At 57.5% G+C, this 16,499-nt stretch overlaps 1 protein-coding gene across 1 annotated transcript in view; it reads right to left on the reverse strand.

Moving 5' to 3' along the window:
- Window positions 1-4,303: 4,303 nt before the first annotated feature.
- Window positions 4,304-16,499, reverse strand: part of KLHL29 (kelch-like family member 29) — a 121,067-nt gene continuing 108,871 nt past the window's right edge. Inside the window, exons 7-14 of the mRNA XM_005874972.2 lie at window positions 15,951-16,153; window positions 14,879-15,138; window positions 13,146-13,344; window positions 12,810-12,992; window positions 12,444-12,624; window positions 9,115-9,308; window positions 8,522-8,666; window positions 4,304-6,345 (exon numbers count right to left, since the gene is read on the reverse strand). Coding sequence (XP_005875034.1) covers window positions 6,162-6,345; window positions 8,522-8,666; window positions 9,115-9,308; window positions 12,444-12,624; window positions 12,810-12,992; window positions 13,146-13,344; window positions 14,879-15,138; window positions 15,951-16,153 — 1,549 coding nt within the window. The 3' untranslated portion in view covers window positions 4,304-6,161. The remainder of the gene's footprint in view (window positions 6,346-8,521; window positions 8,667-9,114; window positions 9,309-12,443; window positions 12,625-12,809; window positions 12,993-13,145; window positions 13,345-14,878; window positions 15,139-15,950; window positions 16,154-16,499) is intronic.

Here is a 16,499-nt window from a genome sequence, read left to right on the forward strand (position 1 = left end):
TTGCAACTGAGAGGCCGGCAAGTGAGGCGGTGAACGTTGGAGTCTGCAGCAAGCAAGCCTCCCTGCTCGCTTCAGTGCCTGGCTGCTGGCTGCCATCTTGGCTGACAGTTAATTTGCATATACTCACTGATTAGCCAATGAAAAGGGTAGCGGTCGTACGCCAATTACCATGTTTCTCTTTTATTAGTGTAGATATTAGGATAAAAAGAGAAGCAATAAGACCAATAGATTAATAAACCCTACACAGGTCTGAATCTGGGAATAATACAAGAGGAAGTTGGTATCTCAGATCACAGAGATTAATTAGGAAGAGCAATCCGTGTATGTGTGTGTGTGTGTGTGTGTGTGTGTGTGTGTGTGTGTGTGTAGGAGGGAAGTTAGAGCTCTATATCCTACACAAAAACATTTCAGGATAGTGGATTTAAGAAGGAAACATGAAAAATAAAAGATAGGTTAAAAGTAAATACAAGATTATTTAAAACTATATACTCAGGATAAAGGAAGCCTTTCAAAACTATAAAAGCTAGATTTGACTACATAGTAATTTAAGATTCTCTACAATGAAGAAAAAATTTACAACAAGACAAATGATAAACTGGGAGGAGATGTTTACCATCTATATAACTGAGAAAGGGCTACTAAAGGTCCTAAGATATAAAGAGGTCCCATAAATAAAACATAACTCAGTAATAAATAAAACACAACAAGCTACAAAGGATGTAAATAGGAAATTTACAGATAGAAGTACAAGAGGCCAAAACATATTTTTCATCTGTGATATAAGCAAAAACATTTTAAAGTTTACCCATATTTAGTATTGGTGAGGGTGTAGGGAAATGAAACTCCCATACACGCTGATTATGGCAGGATGATAAATGCTTTTAGAGCAATTTGGTGATATCCCGTACAGCGGAGCATGCTCAGTACGGAGGGAAGCACTTTAGCCTCCTGCCTCCTAGGGTACCGAGGTCTCGATGTGCCCTTCGGGGTTGAGATGGTGCAGCCAGGCCGGTGTGCTCTCCCCGTTACTCTCCCGGGCCGGGGTCATGGCAGATAGGAACTCCTTAAGAGTTCATCGCATAGGGAGGCTCACAGGAGTTTCAAGAGAGACAGCAATGGGTGGGCTGACGTTTTAGTGGACTCTCATCCCCCCAGGTTTCCTGGGTGAAGCCAAGCCGGGGAAGCCAGGTGTTGCCGAGGCTCTTACCAGGCATTCCCAAACTCGCTTCGGAAGAGGACCGTGTCTAACCCAGCTGACGGTCTCACATCACAGAACTCTCTTTAGTACAGATTCCTGAGAAGGGTGGGGAGGAGGAAGGAGCCTTAGTCTTGGAGTCCTAAGAGCTACGCAACTGCCCACAGGTGTGGAGAGGCTGCGTGATGCCACACAGGCCCTCCGGAGGCTCGCTGGGCTGCCCGACTCCTGATGGGCCTCAGACCCGTCTCTGCCTAACCCGAGGCCTCACCTGTGCAGGGGGAACCACCTCTGAGGATTGTTAGAGGATTGAGTGCGATGATGTATGGAGGACACGGGCCTGGTGTAGCCATGACTGCACAAGTCACTTAGCTTTTCCGACCTCATTTCCTTTGAAAGAGTGAAGACGATGACCTGGGCCTTTCAGGGTAATTGAGGGGGTACAATGGGATAATGTGTGCGATTGTGTTATATAAATACACTGAGTTTCATCAGAGAAGACCTTCACAAGGATCTTGGTCACTCACTCAGAGTTCCAGCACTCACACATGCATCCCTCCTTCATTTTGTCCTTTTCATCTTCATTGACCTGAGATTGAGAGTTGATGTTCTTGTTTTCCATGCGCTGAAAGATATAATCCATTCACTCCCAAGCCTTTAGGTTTTTTTTTAGAAAACAATCTTGTTTATTACTGGCATCATTTTCTTGTATGTCATTCTTTGTTATTTTATTCTGAACCCTAACTTTGCTTATGGTGCCCAGAGTAGCAAATAATCTTTGACAGTTTCTTAGGCTGTAGGGGAACGATTACTTTCTGTCCCTCATTCCCCATTCAAAAAAAAAATATCTTTATTATAAGAGTAATGCCATCACTTTATATACATTTTAGATGGAAGGAAGAAGGAAGAAAAATTGCCCACAATCCCATTGGGACAACTATTGGTAGTTTATGACTGTGAACCTTCACTTTTCTATAAATATTTTACGTATCTTTACGTACATACCTTACATAACCACAGTCATATACAGTATGGATCTTGCTTTTCTTCCTCGGCCGATGTTTTCTCCGTGGCTGCATGTCTTTGCTGCCCGTCTCGCGGATTGTGAGGGTCCCGGGCTCTCAGAGCTCAGCACGGTGTCTGACAGACGTGAGCGTCAGTGAACGGAGCGTCAGCCGGGACTCACCCGGAGTTTGTATCATTTCCTATCGATGCCCAGACGTGGGTTTCCCGGGTCAGGTGCTCGTCAGGCTTTTGAGACAGGCACTTGCCACATGGCTTCTGAAAAGGGCTGTTTCCGCTCACAAAGCCCTTGGCACGCCTCGAGGCTTCCCCATCCTCCAGGTCCCCTCCCACCCTTTGTCTTTAGCTTTGGTAAGCAAGCTGATTTAGCAGGTCAAGATGTTACCTCGTTATTTTAAGTGTCATTATTTAAAAGACTACCAGTGTTGAACTTTTTTGTTGAGTGTTTACTGGCAATGTTTTCTTCTCGTGGGGTCTCTTTATGACCTATTTAACAGTTGGAACCACTTAAAACGTTCTTATTGAATTACATGGGCCCTTAAATAAAGACATTAGTCCTTTGTCACAGGAACTGCAAGCATTTTTCCTCACTTAGTCTTGTTTTGGCTATGTGTTTTTTAAAATTTTCTCTCTCTCTCTCTCTCTCTCTCTCACACACACACTCTCACACACACTCTCACACACACACACACACACACTCTCACACTCACTCTCACACATACACATACACACACACTCTCACACACACACACACACACACACACTGTGAGCCGCCTCCTGTCTGTGGCTGTCACAGCCACCTGCTTACCATCCACGCTAGTTCTGACGGTAGCACCCCTAGTCCAGCAGGAGAGACCCCCCAGCCTCATGGGCTCCTAGCCGAGTGGACACGTGTCCGGCACGGGAAATGGGATGTGCTTACCACCCCGGAGTGCCGTGTGAAGGACACGGGCTCTTCACAGACCAGGGAACGTGTTTCCCTTGATTTCGGGAAGTAGAGTGGACAGGAAGGAGCTGAGAGAACTATTGCTTGGGTTTGACGACAGGCTATATTTCAGCTCTTCACAGCGGGGACCCTCCAGCTCTCCTTCCTTTCCTCTAGGACCCGTGCTTCTGAAGAGGTCCTGGCAGATACTCATTTGGCATCGCAAGGCCTCAGCCAGGCGCTCTGGGCTCCCATGCTCACCCACCCCCGCCCAGCTTTTCCAGATTGTTTTCCGGCAAAGAGACACGAGGTCCCGAGGAGGTGTGTGGATTAAGAAATGCTGATAACCCCACCTTCTCCTCCTCAACATCTTCCCCTGCAAGAGGGTGCGATCCTGCCTGGTGGATTACCTGTCTACCTTGGGAAGCCTTGCATGGGCCTCCTTAGCCAAGTCCGTCTATGTGACGTGCTAGCCAACAGCCTCGGGGGTGACGGAAGGCGGGGAGGCCACCGAGTCTGAATTTTACGATAGAAGCCACGCCTTGCTGTTCTTCTGGAGGAAGTATGTTGTGTTTCTTCTCAGGCTGAGGAGTTGGAGTGGCCAGGTGGCTTTGGCAGCCCCTCAACAAGGATGCCAGACACGGGGGTTAGACCAGGGGGAAGCTAACTTTGAAGCGTCTGGTTGCACTAGTATAATAGAGCACTTATGCCCAGCTGGTGTGGCTCAGTGGCTGAGCACTGACCCACGCACTAAGAGGTTGCTGGTTCTATTCCCAGTCGGGACGCATGCCCTGGTTTCAGGCTCAATCCCTGGTGGTGGTGGTGTGGTGTGGGAGGCAGCCAGTCGATGTTTCTCATATTTCTACCTCTCCCTCTCCCTCCCTCTTTAAAATCAATAAAAACATTTTTTAAAAAAAGCACTGACAACTGAAGGGAGATCCTCAGAGTCATTCCAGACTGCTTGCAAGTCCCTTTCATTTTGGCCTTTAATTGCCCTTTATTCTTGACGTCCTTCCTGCCCAGGAGTCCTATTCTTTTTCCTCATCGAGGTCTGCGTGCAGGTCTGTGACGGAGCCCACGAGGGAGAAGGACCCACACTGGGCTTTCTCATCACCGTGGCCAGGATGAAGGCACACGAAGGCATTACATGGACTTCCGGGTCTAGATCTATAAATATATTTATTATAATATAACAAGAACTTAACGATAAACATATACTATGTACAATACCATTACAGAGAACCCTGTTTATATCATTCACAGAAATAGCCAGTTTTGCTCCAGTGTGATCAGTGAGGAGAGAAACGGAATTTCAGTGCCACCTGTGTTGAGTCCTGCTGACCGCTAACACCTCCTTTGGAGGCAGACGCACACCAACGCGAACGTTAGCCCTGCCCCGGGCAGTTAGAAATTTGTGCTCCAGTCCTTGGGTTCACACTTGCACCCTGTTTGACATAAATACTGTAAATGACATACAACGTATGTAGTTTTGTGCTTATTACTTTTTAAAAGAATAAATAATATTAAAAACTGCATCACGAAGCTCGGTGTCTCGTCCGAGTGGGAGCCACACCTGTCCGTGCGAGCATGAGCGCTCGGTCGTCCTCGCGGAGAGACGGGAAGCGTGGCCTGGCCTTTGCTCCTTACCAGTGGCTTTTTACTATTTTATTTTATTTTTTTAAATCATGAAATGCAAGTTGACTTCCCAGATATAAAAATGGTAAATGTGTATTTGGTACCAACTTCAACTAAACAGCGCGGCAGCGGCGGCCTTCTTCCTGCCCTGGCGTGGACACTGACCACCGCGTGAGGTGTGCGGGTCTGAGGGCGGCCTTGGCGGGCAGGCCTTTCTCCTTGGAGCCCCGTGTGGCCGCCCTCCTGGCTTCCCTGTCTCGGGTTAATATGCTGCTAGAAGATTCTGCCCACGCCCCAGGCCTCGGCTGTCATGGCTCGTCTACGAAGGCTGCCCCACCCTGAGCACGTGGTGGCAGGTGCCGTGCTATAGAGCTACGAATATAAATATCAAAAATAGTCCCCCGTGCTCTGTGGACGCGTCCTCCCGTCCTCCGCCCCGCCGGCCCGGGGCCTCAGCCTTCCCCCCAGGAGGGAGCTGGTCGTTTCCTGCTAGAACAGCCTCTTTATTGGACGATGTCCCCAGGAGGCACCGCTCGTAGGGGGCTGTCTGGGAGTTACTTTCTCTAAAAATAAAACGGGTGCCTCTGTGCCACCCAGGCGAGCTCCTCTCTTCTGCACGTAGAAAAACTAGAGCCCGTGCCACCCCGGCACGACCTCCTCAGAGCTCCGGAGCTCCCGCCTGCTCCCCGGCCTGGCCGCCTCCTCCCCGTACTTAAAAATAGCCTTTTGTTTATCAAGAAAACGCCTTGGAAATCTAAATACTTCATATTGGATAAGAGAAAGCTAGCACGATCATCTGGCCCTTCTGCAGCAAAAACATGGTAGGAGAACCTGGGGAGGACAGACGCTCCCCCAACGGTCCCTACGGCTGCCCCTGCGGCGGCTCCGGCCACAGCGGGCCCTGCGCTGCGCTGCGCATCCCGCCACTGGAAGTGTAGGCTGGTTAAAAACAAAACAGCAATCAAAGTGATAAGGACACTTTGATCTTATCCCAAGGGAGCCTGACGCCTACTATTGTTATAGGATAACTGATCTGTGGTGGTCTAGGGGTCCGGCTTGCTCTGCAGGAAGGAAAAAGCAGCTGCTCTCTCCCAGTTGAAAAATATGTGAGACTCTATTGCACCGGGCAGAGTGAGCGCCTCCGTCAGAGCAAGTCCTTCCGCGGAGCCCGAGGCCGCCCTGGAAGGTGGGTCCCTGTGCCCCGAGCTAAGCCCGGGTCCCCCACAGGCAAGGACATTCGATGCAGAGGATCCGAATGCCTAGCGCAGCGAGTCCCCCGGGTGTGCCTGTCGGCCTCTTGTGGGTGTTGCTGAAAACTGATCCTGTGAGGAGCACGTGCCTCACCAGACTCGTCCACGGTCTCGCGTGGCTGTCCCGCCGACGTCAGCCGCTCTGAATGTATTTCTTTATCACGACGCAGCCGTGTCTGAACACGGGGCAGGGCATGTGGGGGAGGAGGGTCCAGGTGTTGGTGGCGGGCTCGTAGGCCTCCATGTTGCCCAGCGCCGGCCCCTCGCTGCTGACGATGCCCCCCGTCGCATAGATCTTGCCGTCGAGCACCACGGCACTGCCGGGGGAAGCGGGGAGAGCGTCAGCCATGGAGCGTCCACGTGGACCTGGAGACAGAGCCTCCCTCCCAGTGTGTGGCCGCTGCTGCTGCCCTTTTGCAAAAGCCACACGGGATCTGGCTGCTCTCCTCTGCCCTCTGACCTCAGCTCTACAAGAAAAACATCTTTCCTCACAGCCGATCAGGACGCCATGCGGCACTCCCCTTGGAGCTGGGGTGACACGTGCATACTGGGTGCCCAGGGCCTGCGGGTCTGACTGAAGATGAACAGCCTCCTGTACAGGCTCTCGGCTCAGCTCAGCGCGTCTCCGCATTTCCTGATGCCCAAACCGGGCCTTCCTACCGCTCAGATCCCGTGGGCACATGACTCACTAGGAGGCGGCAGACAGGAGCCGGTATAACTGAGCTCGGCCCTGTGAGTGCGGTCTGCACCCTGGCCGAGGCTCAGAGTCCCAGCTTCCTGCTGCGGCTCCTTAACCGCGGGGCAGGCGCGGCTGCCCACCCGTGACTGCGGCCCAGGAGCTCCTTCGGGGTTACCACGTGGTCCCCGAGCCTCACTCCAGGCTTGGTCCTGGGGCTCAGCCAGCGGTCCCTCCTGTGAGCTCCCCACGCTGTCCCGTCTGCACTTCCTCCTTTTAGCCGCCCCTCACGCAGACCCACACATCTAGCCCTGATTGCCCGCTTACTTGGGCGAATGGCCATTTCTTCTTGGCTGTCAGCTGAGCAGATACCCTTTGCATGTCTCCACCCCTTTCTGAAGTTCCGAGCCTCCAACTGAGCACATCAGTCGACTCTAGACTGCTCAGCAGACACCCAAGGTCCCTTGGTTGCTCCGCCATCGGGGCGCCACACTCCTCCCCTTGGGGCACAGCTTCTCTCTGCTTCTCTTGCAAGACCCAGCTCAAACCTCCCCTCAGCATTTCGTCTTTCTGCGCCCGCGTTGAGTCTCAGGTGAGGTCTGGGAGTCCTCCCACAAGCCCTGCTCAAACTCCAGGTCCCTGCTCAGCAGACACCCAAGGTCACTCAGTTGCTCCGCCATCGGGGCGCCACACTCCTCCCCTTGGGGCACAGCTTCTCTCTGCTTCTCTTGCAAGACCCAGCTCAAACCTCCCCTCAGCATTTCGTCTTTCTGCGCCCGCGTTGAGTCTCAGGTGAGGTCTGGGAGTCCTCCCACAAGCCCTGCTCAAACTCCAGGTCCTTATCCGGGGGGAGTGCAGTCGGAGCTGCCCTGCGCATGCCACCATAGAGTGTGCGACACGAGGAGAACTGGGACCTCCGTGCGGCCAGGCACTCAGCAGTCGTCCCACTGCCTGGTTCATGGATAGGACCTGGGGGGGTGGTCCTTCCCTCTCCAAGGTCACACCACAGGCTCGCAGCAGCTTTTAGCTTTTTAGCTATGCCGCACAAACAGCGGGCTCTGCATAGTGCTTCACGCTGTCCACACTGAGGACTGGTGACCACCTCTGCAGGGGCTGAGCTGTCTTCACACACCATCTGCTCAGGAAATGCTAAAAGGGGGTCTTGGGGCTCCTTCGTAGTCCTCGTTCCTCTTAGTCCAGGAACAAGGGGTGGAGGTGCCGGTCTGTGTCTCACTGCCCAGGGGAGTTAGTTTTCCTGGGCCACGGGGCCAGGACGACAGGGAACCAAGCCACACACTGACCTCTCCCATGTTGTCCTGGGGGAGGGGGGGCTGGTTCGTGTGTGTTTCTGCCCAGGCAGCTTTGAGACTCCGGGTGCCACTTGCTGGGCCCGGCTCCAAAGGGCCACCAGGATCATGGCACCATCCGCACCCCCAGAAGCTGCTTGTCCCCGGTAGGGCCTGGCGCTGCCTCTGCCTGCGATGGGCAGGTGGTCCTGGGGGAAAGCTGACCTGCAGCCCCACTCTCCCTCCCACCCAGGAAAGTGTGGCCTCGAAGGACCCGGGCAGGTCCCCGTAGGAAGCCCTTCATTTCCGGCTTGGAGATGGGGCTGGGCTCTGGGCCAGGGGCTGCCCCGGGCGCTTCATGCTCTGCTGGGGCACCAATGCCCACACCTGTGCTTGTCAGGGCCGCTGCTCTGGGCCTGGGACTCCCTTTGGTCAATGAATGGAGGTCAGGCATTGCGCTCAAACCTCTCCTACTGTCCTGCCCCCCTCACCTCCTCCTTCCCACCTTGGCCGAATCGCCTGCCTGCTCACCTGCAGAACTGGCGAGAGTGATTCATGTTGGGGCCCGCCTTTATGTTCCCTTTTTCCGGGTCGTAGATGGTGGTGGCTCTGGCGTAAGCCCCACCCAAGATGAACACGAAGCCGTTGAGGGTGACAGCGGGCGCGTACTTGTTGTCTGTGGGGAGAGCAGGCCAGGCAGGTCAGGGTGTTGATCTGGCCTTCTCTCCCCTTTTCTTCCCCAGGGATCCCCCCAGGGGAAGGGAGCTGGAAAGGCCTCCCGTGTCACTGACCGGCCTGCGGACAGGGCCCAGGGCCAGGAGGCACCTGCACATGGAATAGCTTGCCCTTGGTCCAGGGGGTGGGATCCGCAGCTGCACGTGGCCTGGGGTTCGCCTCCTCCTCCCGCTCTGGCCTGGGGTTCGCCTCCCCCTCCCGCTCTGGGCTGGGGTTCGCCTGCCCCTCCCGCCCCTGGGCTGGGGTTCGCCTGCCCCTCCGGCCCCTGGCCTTGGGTTCACGGGAGCATTGGGCTGAGCCCGCCCTCTGGGCCTGGGCTATTGAGACCCAATGAAAGGACGAGGTGGGGACGCTGCACTGCCCTGGGCCAAGGAGACGCTGGTTCTCACCGATCATTGGGGACTCGATGAAGCTCCACGTGTTGGTCTGTGGAACGAAAGACTGGAGGACGCCTGCGGCGCGGCCCGCCTCATTCACGCCACCGAACACGTAGATCTTGCCGCCGCAGACGGTGGCTGCTGCAGAGTGCACGGCCTTGGGCAGCGGGGCCACGGCCTCCCACTGATTGGTGATGGTGTCATACCTGCCGAGAGAGGAGAAAACGACCTCAGGGTCAGAGTGGGCCCGGTGCGGGGCAGGGGCCACACGGAGGCAGCAGATAGCGGGCGCACCACCGTCTGCTTCCTGCCCTGGGCACCCCTGGCACAGCCCGAGCTCACACGGCTCGGGGCCCTCAGAGGAGTCACTCAAGGCCACCGGGGGGCTGGCCTTCCTCCCAACCTGAGAAGTGAGGACCAGACAGGGGGACATGAGAACAGGAAGCAACGGACAGGAAGAGAGGAATTGGGCCTGAGCAGACCGGGCAGGGAACTGGGACCTTTCAAGTCTTTCTTCCTGGGCCCAGGTCTCAGCGTCCATGCCGTGTTCCTCGTGCGCTGACCTCACCAGCACTCGCTCCAGACCGCCCAGCGCTGGCCCGTCCACACTGCTGGCTGCTTTTCCATGTACCCGGGACCCAGGGCAGACCTTCGCTGCGGGCTCGCTGCTCCGTTCTCGGGGCCCCAGCACCTCTCTCCTGGGAGCACCCTGGGCCCACTTGTTCCCATGCACCTCCTTGGAGCATGAGCCGTAACCCGGTCACAGCTCAGTGACCCCGGAAGACAGCCCCTGGCTCTGGGAGGGGGACGAGGGGCCACTGTGGTACATCCAGCTCTGAGCTTGTGCAGACTCGGCATCTGAGAAGAGGCGGAGGTCCTGACAGGGCAGCAGGGCTGGGCTGAATTAGCCCCAGTTGAAGATGTGCTAATTGGTGATGCAGTGAGTGTCTTCTTGTCAGTTCAGGTGTCTGTTTTTTAAGCCGGGATGGCAGAGATCCAAAGAGCTCTTGAGAAGGGGCTGGAGTCGGTCGGGGATTGTGTGGCTTTCGGTATAAAGGCACGTTCCGCCAAACGCAACTCTCCCTAGAGCTTGGTAATCCAGGTGGCTGATTGCCAAGCCACAGCCCTCAGTCCCCTCACACCCTGGAGGATATGCTAATGACATGCAAGTGACCCCGAGGAGTGCGGCGCTCCACTATGCTATCATTTATTCAGTAACCACAGCTCTGTGATATATGGCTATAAAATATTAGACCCAGTGATTTATGTAATGATATCATACATGTTTGTGTATTGTACTATTGTTTTGATCTATAATTACATAATCTTGCTCTATTCCTGTAATACAGCAATGTAATCCTATATAATAAAAGCCTAATATGCTAAGTGTCTGGTCGTCCGGTGGGCCATTCAACCAATCAAAGCATAATATACTAATGATATGCTAAAGGCTGCTCAACCGCTCACTATGATGTGCACTGACCACCAGGGGGCAGACAGTCGACTGGTCGACCAGTCGTTATGACGTGCACTGGCCACCAGGGGGGCAGATGCTCAACACAGGAGCTGCCCCGTGGTGGTCAGTGTGCTCCCACAGGGGGAGCGCTGCTCAGCCAGAAGCCAGGCTCACGGCTGGTGAGCGCAGCGGCAGTGGTGGCCCCCTGAAGGCTCCCAGACTGCAAGAGGGTGCAGGCCAGGCTGAGGGACCCCCCTGAGTACACAAACTTCGTGCACGGGGCCTCTAGTATAATTATAATGCACCATATATCACATTCATTATCAATATAAGAGCAATTTGTACCATTAGTGCTTCCTGGGGAACAAAGCACCCTGTTTCTCATCATTGCCACCATGTGCCACAGCACTTGACTTACCCAAAGGGCTCGGCTCTGCCCCTTGGGAACCCTGCCCGCTCTCCCTCACTTGCACTCACACCACCCAGGGGTCTTCAAGTCTGCGTCCAATCCCTACAAGGCCAGCTGGCAGACCCAGGTGGCTGACAAAGGGCACCCTGTTGTCCTGGGCTGCTCCTCTGTCACCTGGGTGCCAGGGTGTCTGGTCCCTCTGTGCCCACCCCCAGGGGAAGCCGGGAGAGCCTGTTCCCAGGTTGGGGAGAACGGCTCCCGGGCCCAAGGGCCCAAGGGCAGTGGAACGTATCCATCTCCTGGTGTATTTGATCCTCAAACAAATCCCTGTATTTATCAACAAGTGTAAGTTTGCAAAACGTCTTAGGAGATTAAAAATAGCTGACAGCAGCAAGCCGGGAAGCCAGCTCTAGCTCAGTTTACTCCTACCTAGAAAATGTCCCCGCTTCATGCGCTTATTACTGGATGACAAACGAGTGGAAGCTGGGCTTCTGGAAGGCCTGGGTGTGGTGGCCGTGCAGTGGGCCCGCCGAAGGCTGTCAGCATTGGCGCTGGCCCGGGGTCCACGGCAGGATCAGCATCTCATCATCACACGGGGATTCCCCGTGATCTCCGAGTCAATATGACAATTAAATGCTGTTTCCGAGCCAACGCTGGGCTCCACGTGGGGGAGTTAAACGCCCATAGTGAGCACACCGGCCCGTCTCACTCTGAAACCATCGTCGCCGGAACATTTGTCAAGTGTCCAATTAGCCAGCGAGGGAAAGGTACACACTGAGGGGTAAGTGTGGCTCCCTGGGCAAAAGGCTGTCACGCGGGGATATCTGCTGTCGGAGGCAGCTGGTGACGTGGGCAGGGAGGTGAGCTGGGGTGCAGGGAGGCCGCGGGAAAGGGCTCCGGGGATCTTGGCTGTGTCCTGGGCTGGAACTTGGGGCCAGCTCAGCCTAACTTGTCACTCTCTGGGGCATCTGTTTTCCTAAAAGCAGGACTGCCCCGAAGGCGTGTCAGAAGCGGATCTCCTGGTCTGTGCGGGATGGAGGGAGAAAGGGGGCTCCCAGGTGTGTAACCCCACACTTGGCAGGGACACGGAGGCACAGCCATCGGAAGGGCACACATTTGGGCCAAGGGCTCCTGCTTCCCCTTAAATTCTAGCGAGTCCAGTCCCAGTGCCTTCCCGCCAGCTAAGCCCCACCTGGGCCTCCCACCCCTGGTCTCAGGCTCCCACTTGTCGGCCACCAGGAGGGGCTGCGGGGACAAGAGCTCCCCATGTCAGCGGCCGGCAGCTGTGGGCCTTCTACCTCCCCTCCCCAGTCCTCTCCTTCTGCTGTGTTCGAGGAGCCTGGGCATCGCCTTACAAACGTCCAGGCTCTAGTGGCTCAGGGGGTGGGTGCTGGGAAGGAGGTGCAGCGAGATTTTAGCTTTTGGTGAATTTCAGAGGATGCCCCCGACCCCCCGTTGTGACCGTGGCCCCATCACCTCTCCACGTGGTCCACGTTGCCGGCCACGCCGAGCCCCCCGAGGGTGTAAATCTTCCCGTCGTAGACCAGGCTGTTGTGCCGACAGCGGGGGACCGTCATTCTGGAGACAAGGTTCCAGTTGTCGAGCAGGGACATGTAGCACCAGACGTCGGCCAGCGTCACCCCTGACTCCATCCCACCTGCAGCGGGGGGAGGTCCAGAGAGCGGGGGTGGGGGGTGAGGAGGGCCCGCGCCAGGCAGCCCCGCTCAGCTCAGGAGGAGGCTTTGCCCTCAGAGTCAACACTCCCGGCCGTCCTCAGCCCTGCTGTGTGGGAGGGCGGCCCTGGGAAGCCCACGCCCATCCCTAGCCGCCCGAGGGCCTCACCTGAGAGGTAGATGTTGTCCCCGGCACTCACTACACTGAAGAACTCGCGGTCGTAGAAAGGCAGTGAGGCCAAGGGGTACCACTTGTTGTTCTGTGGGTTCCAGCAGGTGACGGCCACCAGTGAGCGCTGAGTCATCCCCACCATCTGACGGCCCCCAACCAAGACGATGACTTCAGCCACACCTGCCGGGACACAGACGGACACACTTGGGACCTCCCCCGCCACCTCCCACACTCGCAGCATCTGCACCCAGGGCCTCTCTGGGGGACCACCCGGAGTCAGGCCCACCCCAGGACACCTGCATTTGTGGGGCTGGGGGCACGTCCCCCCAATACCTGCGGAGAGGCGGGGCCGGGTTCGGGGCGTCTGCATCTCCTGGCGGGCGTGGGGGAGCATGTGGTAGCGCTTGGCCTCGTTGACCAGGTCCCGACACGCTTCCGACGACTTGATCAGCTCCTCGTTGTCAACCACGTTGAGCAGGTAGCTGGGGTGGATGAAGGGGAGGCGCACCACCGCCAGGAGCTCCGCTGCGTACTGGGGCCGGGGGACACGGGGTCTGCTCAGACTGTGCAGCGGGCCAGCCCTGCGCGTGTCCGGAGACTGCACGCCGGGTGGTTCAGTCTGTGTCTGGCTGGGAGGACAGCCCCTCGCTCACCCTGCCTCGGCAGAGAGAGAAGGCAGCCCCCAGCCCTGGCCGGTGTGGCTCAGTGGATAGAGCGCCGGCCTGTGAACTGAAAGGTCCCGGGTTCGATTCCGGTCAAGGGCATGGACTTCGGTTGCAGGCTTGATCCCTGGCCCTGGTCGGGCCTCATGTGGGAAGCAACCGATCGGTGTGTCTCTCTCATGTCAATGTTTTTCTCTCTGTCCCTCCCCCTCCCTTCCACTCTCTCTAAGAATCACTGGAAAAATATCCTCGGGTGAGAACAACAACAACAAAAGGCAGCTCCCAGCAGCTGGGGGGCGACAAGAGGAAGAAACCGGGGGATGGGGGGGGGGTCTGGCCAACGGCAGCTGAGCCTGGGGAGTACCGCCCATCTGTCTCGGCAGCACCTCACTCCCACCTCCACCCCAGCACCGGCCTCTGCTCCAGGCCAGGCTGCAGGGGCCGAAATGGGCGACCCGGCCCTCGGAGAGGTGTGCATGGGGCAGGCACCCAGCAGCAGGTGGGAGGGCCTAGGGAAGCTGGTGGCCATCAGCTTTGGAAAGGAGATGATGACTGACAAGCTTGCAAATCACAACTGTCAGAACCTGCGTCTCCCCAACACCAACAGACAAACCCCTTTAGGGCGTCCCATGGCCTCAGACTGGCGCCTGGACCTGCCACTGTGCGGAGGCTGCCGGGTGGGAACGAATCCGGAGGAGGCTGGAGGCAGGACCCCTCAGGGGTGACTAGGCATCCTGGAGGCTAGGGAGGCCTTGGTGGGGGAGAGAGGGAGGGAGGAGGCACAGGGCCGCCGTGTGTGAGCCCGTGGCTGTGGCACCTGTGCAGCTACACTGGCTCCCAGGGGTCCTCCCATGTGGGAGCCGAGGCAGCTCCATTCTGAGGGGCCTCCAGCGGGGCTTCCGGGCCCCGAGATCCTGCTGGGATGTGCTTGGTGTCCTGGGACTCAGGCGCCCCTGGGACCCTGCCCCCTTTCCTCCTGCCTGGCCCTGGCCCTGATTGCTCCAGCTGCCCGCTCCCAGGGCCTCGCTTCCTGGGTCCCGTGTGCGGTGGTTGCCCTCCACCTTCCCAGGAACCAGAGCATGGGTGCTCCTCCTGCTGGTCTGAGCTCAGGGGAGCGCCGGGTGCCCTGGCTCGGGCACACTTCTCCCCGAAGGGCCCTGACGTTGTCCCCCGGATCCCGCGGTCTCTTGGTCAGCTTGGGTCTCCTGCCAGTGGAATGCCAGCCCTGGCGAACTAGGGGCCCGATTCTGCATCTCTCACTCCTCCCTTCGCCCGTCTGCTGCCCCCGGAGCAGTTCCAGCCTCCCTGTGGCCGGGCCCACGGGCAGCCCGGCCTCCTCTACCTTCCTGCCTCCTTGCCCAGGCGCCCGGGCGGGGCTGGGCTGGAAGGAGCGGCAGGCCTCACCTGTGCGCGGGACGCAGGGTCCTTCTTGATCCACTTGATGACGGTCTCGTACACGAGCTCCTCGGCCTTGGTGTTGAGGCTGTCGTTGGAGATGTAGGCGATGAAGTCGTCCTTGGCGACGCCGAGAATCTCCTCCTGGGCCGCCACCTCGGGGAAGATCTGCAGCGCGAAGGCCTTGGCCATGTGGTAGAGCTCGCTGCACTGCATGGCCTCCGCCATGGCCAGCACCCCCAGGCAGTTGCTGGCCGTCAGCTGCTTCTCTGGGGACGAGAACACGTGACCACTGACCATGGGGCCCCGGATGGGAGCCACCTGTGCCCGCTGCCTGTCCCTCTGGGTCCTTCTCTGAGCCCATGGCCAGGGTCCCCATGAGCCCACTTCCTGTGTCCATGCCCGGGGTTCCCCTCTGCCCCGCCTCCCGCTGACTGTCCCAGGCCCTCCCTCTGCTCCTGCGGGTCCCAGCAGAGGACAGTGAGGTGCGGAGCTTCCTCACTGCCTGTGGGCCACGGGGCAGGGGGTGGGGTCACACTAGAGGCCCACGGTGTCTCCCGTCAGTGTGAAGGGCGTGCCTGGGTCACACACTCCTACTTCAGAGTCATGGGAGCAGTAACACCCCATCTATGCCACCCACCATCGCCCACGGGCCTCAGTCCACCCCGCCGACCTGCAGACCTGGGCTCAGCCTGGTCGCTCCCCCGAGACCCCACTAACGGTTATTCTAGCCTAGAAATGTCTGGGTCCCAGGACGCCCCTACTTTCAGGATCCTAACTCTGAGGCTGTGGTTCCTGGCCCTTCTAGATTGCTCTATCCCGCCCCCCCAACCCCCCATGGCCTCCTGTTCCTAGGCTCAGGCCACGGATTCTGGTGACTCAACCCTACCCCACCCTCACCCTGCTCTCCCCGGAGCCGGGCAGCTCCAAGCTGTAGAATAAGTGTGTTCTCCGGCTGGGGGTCCCTGACACTCAGATCCCCAGCCCGGACAGCAGGTCTGCGTGTCCAAGGGACAGCCCACTAAAAGGCACGAGGAGGGGGAACAACCAAGGACTTCCGCCCCGGGCGCTCCCGGCTCACCCAGGAAGGACACGCAAACTCTGCAGAAGGTGTGGAACTGGAACTTGCTGGCCGCCTCCAGCAGCGTCTTGGCGTTGGCCGAGTCGATGACCAGGGAGCCCGTGTACACGAACTCCAGCAGCAGCTCCAGGACGTCCGCCTGCAGGTCGGACAGGACCAGCTCCAGCTTCTCCCGGCCGCTCTGGCTGCCGTCTGGCACCGACCTAGGCACAGAGACCAGGTGTCCTTACCTGCCGCCCGCGGCCTGGGCCGCTCCTCACAGGGCTAGGGCTCCCTGCATGCCTCGGTCACGCCCTTCACTTTAGGGACACAGCAAGGACACGCCTGAACCTAACGACCTCACGCGGGATCTGAAAGAGAAGAGTCTGACCAGAGACGCCCAAAAAAGAACAGAAAGCCCTGCTTATCACTACTCGGCATGTCCATGCAAAAAAAAGATGCAAATCAAAAAGCATGAGCGGAGGATGGGGACGAGGACCAGGACTGGCCGCAAAGGGAAACAATACGGTTCGGCCCCGCTGCTGGCCCGGCGTCGCCGCCAACACGGCC

This window comes from Myotis brandtii, unplaced genomic scaffold (genome assembly GCF_000412655.1).
Source record: "Myotis brandtii unplaced genomic scaffold, ASM41265v1 scaffold454, whole genome shotgun sequence".
Lineage (NCBI taxonomy): Eukaryota > Metazoa > Chordata > Mammalia > Chiroptera > Vespertilionidae > Myotis > Myotis brandtii.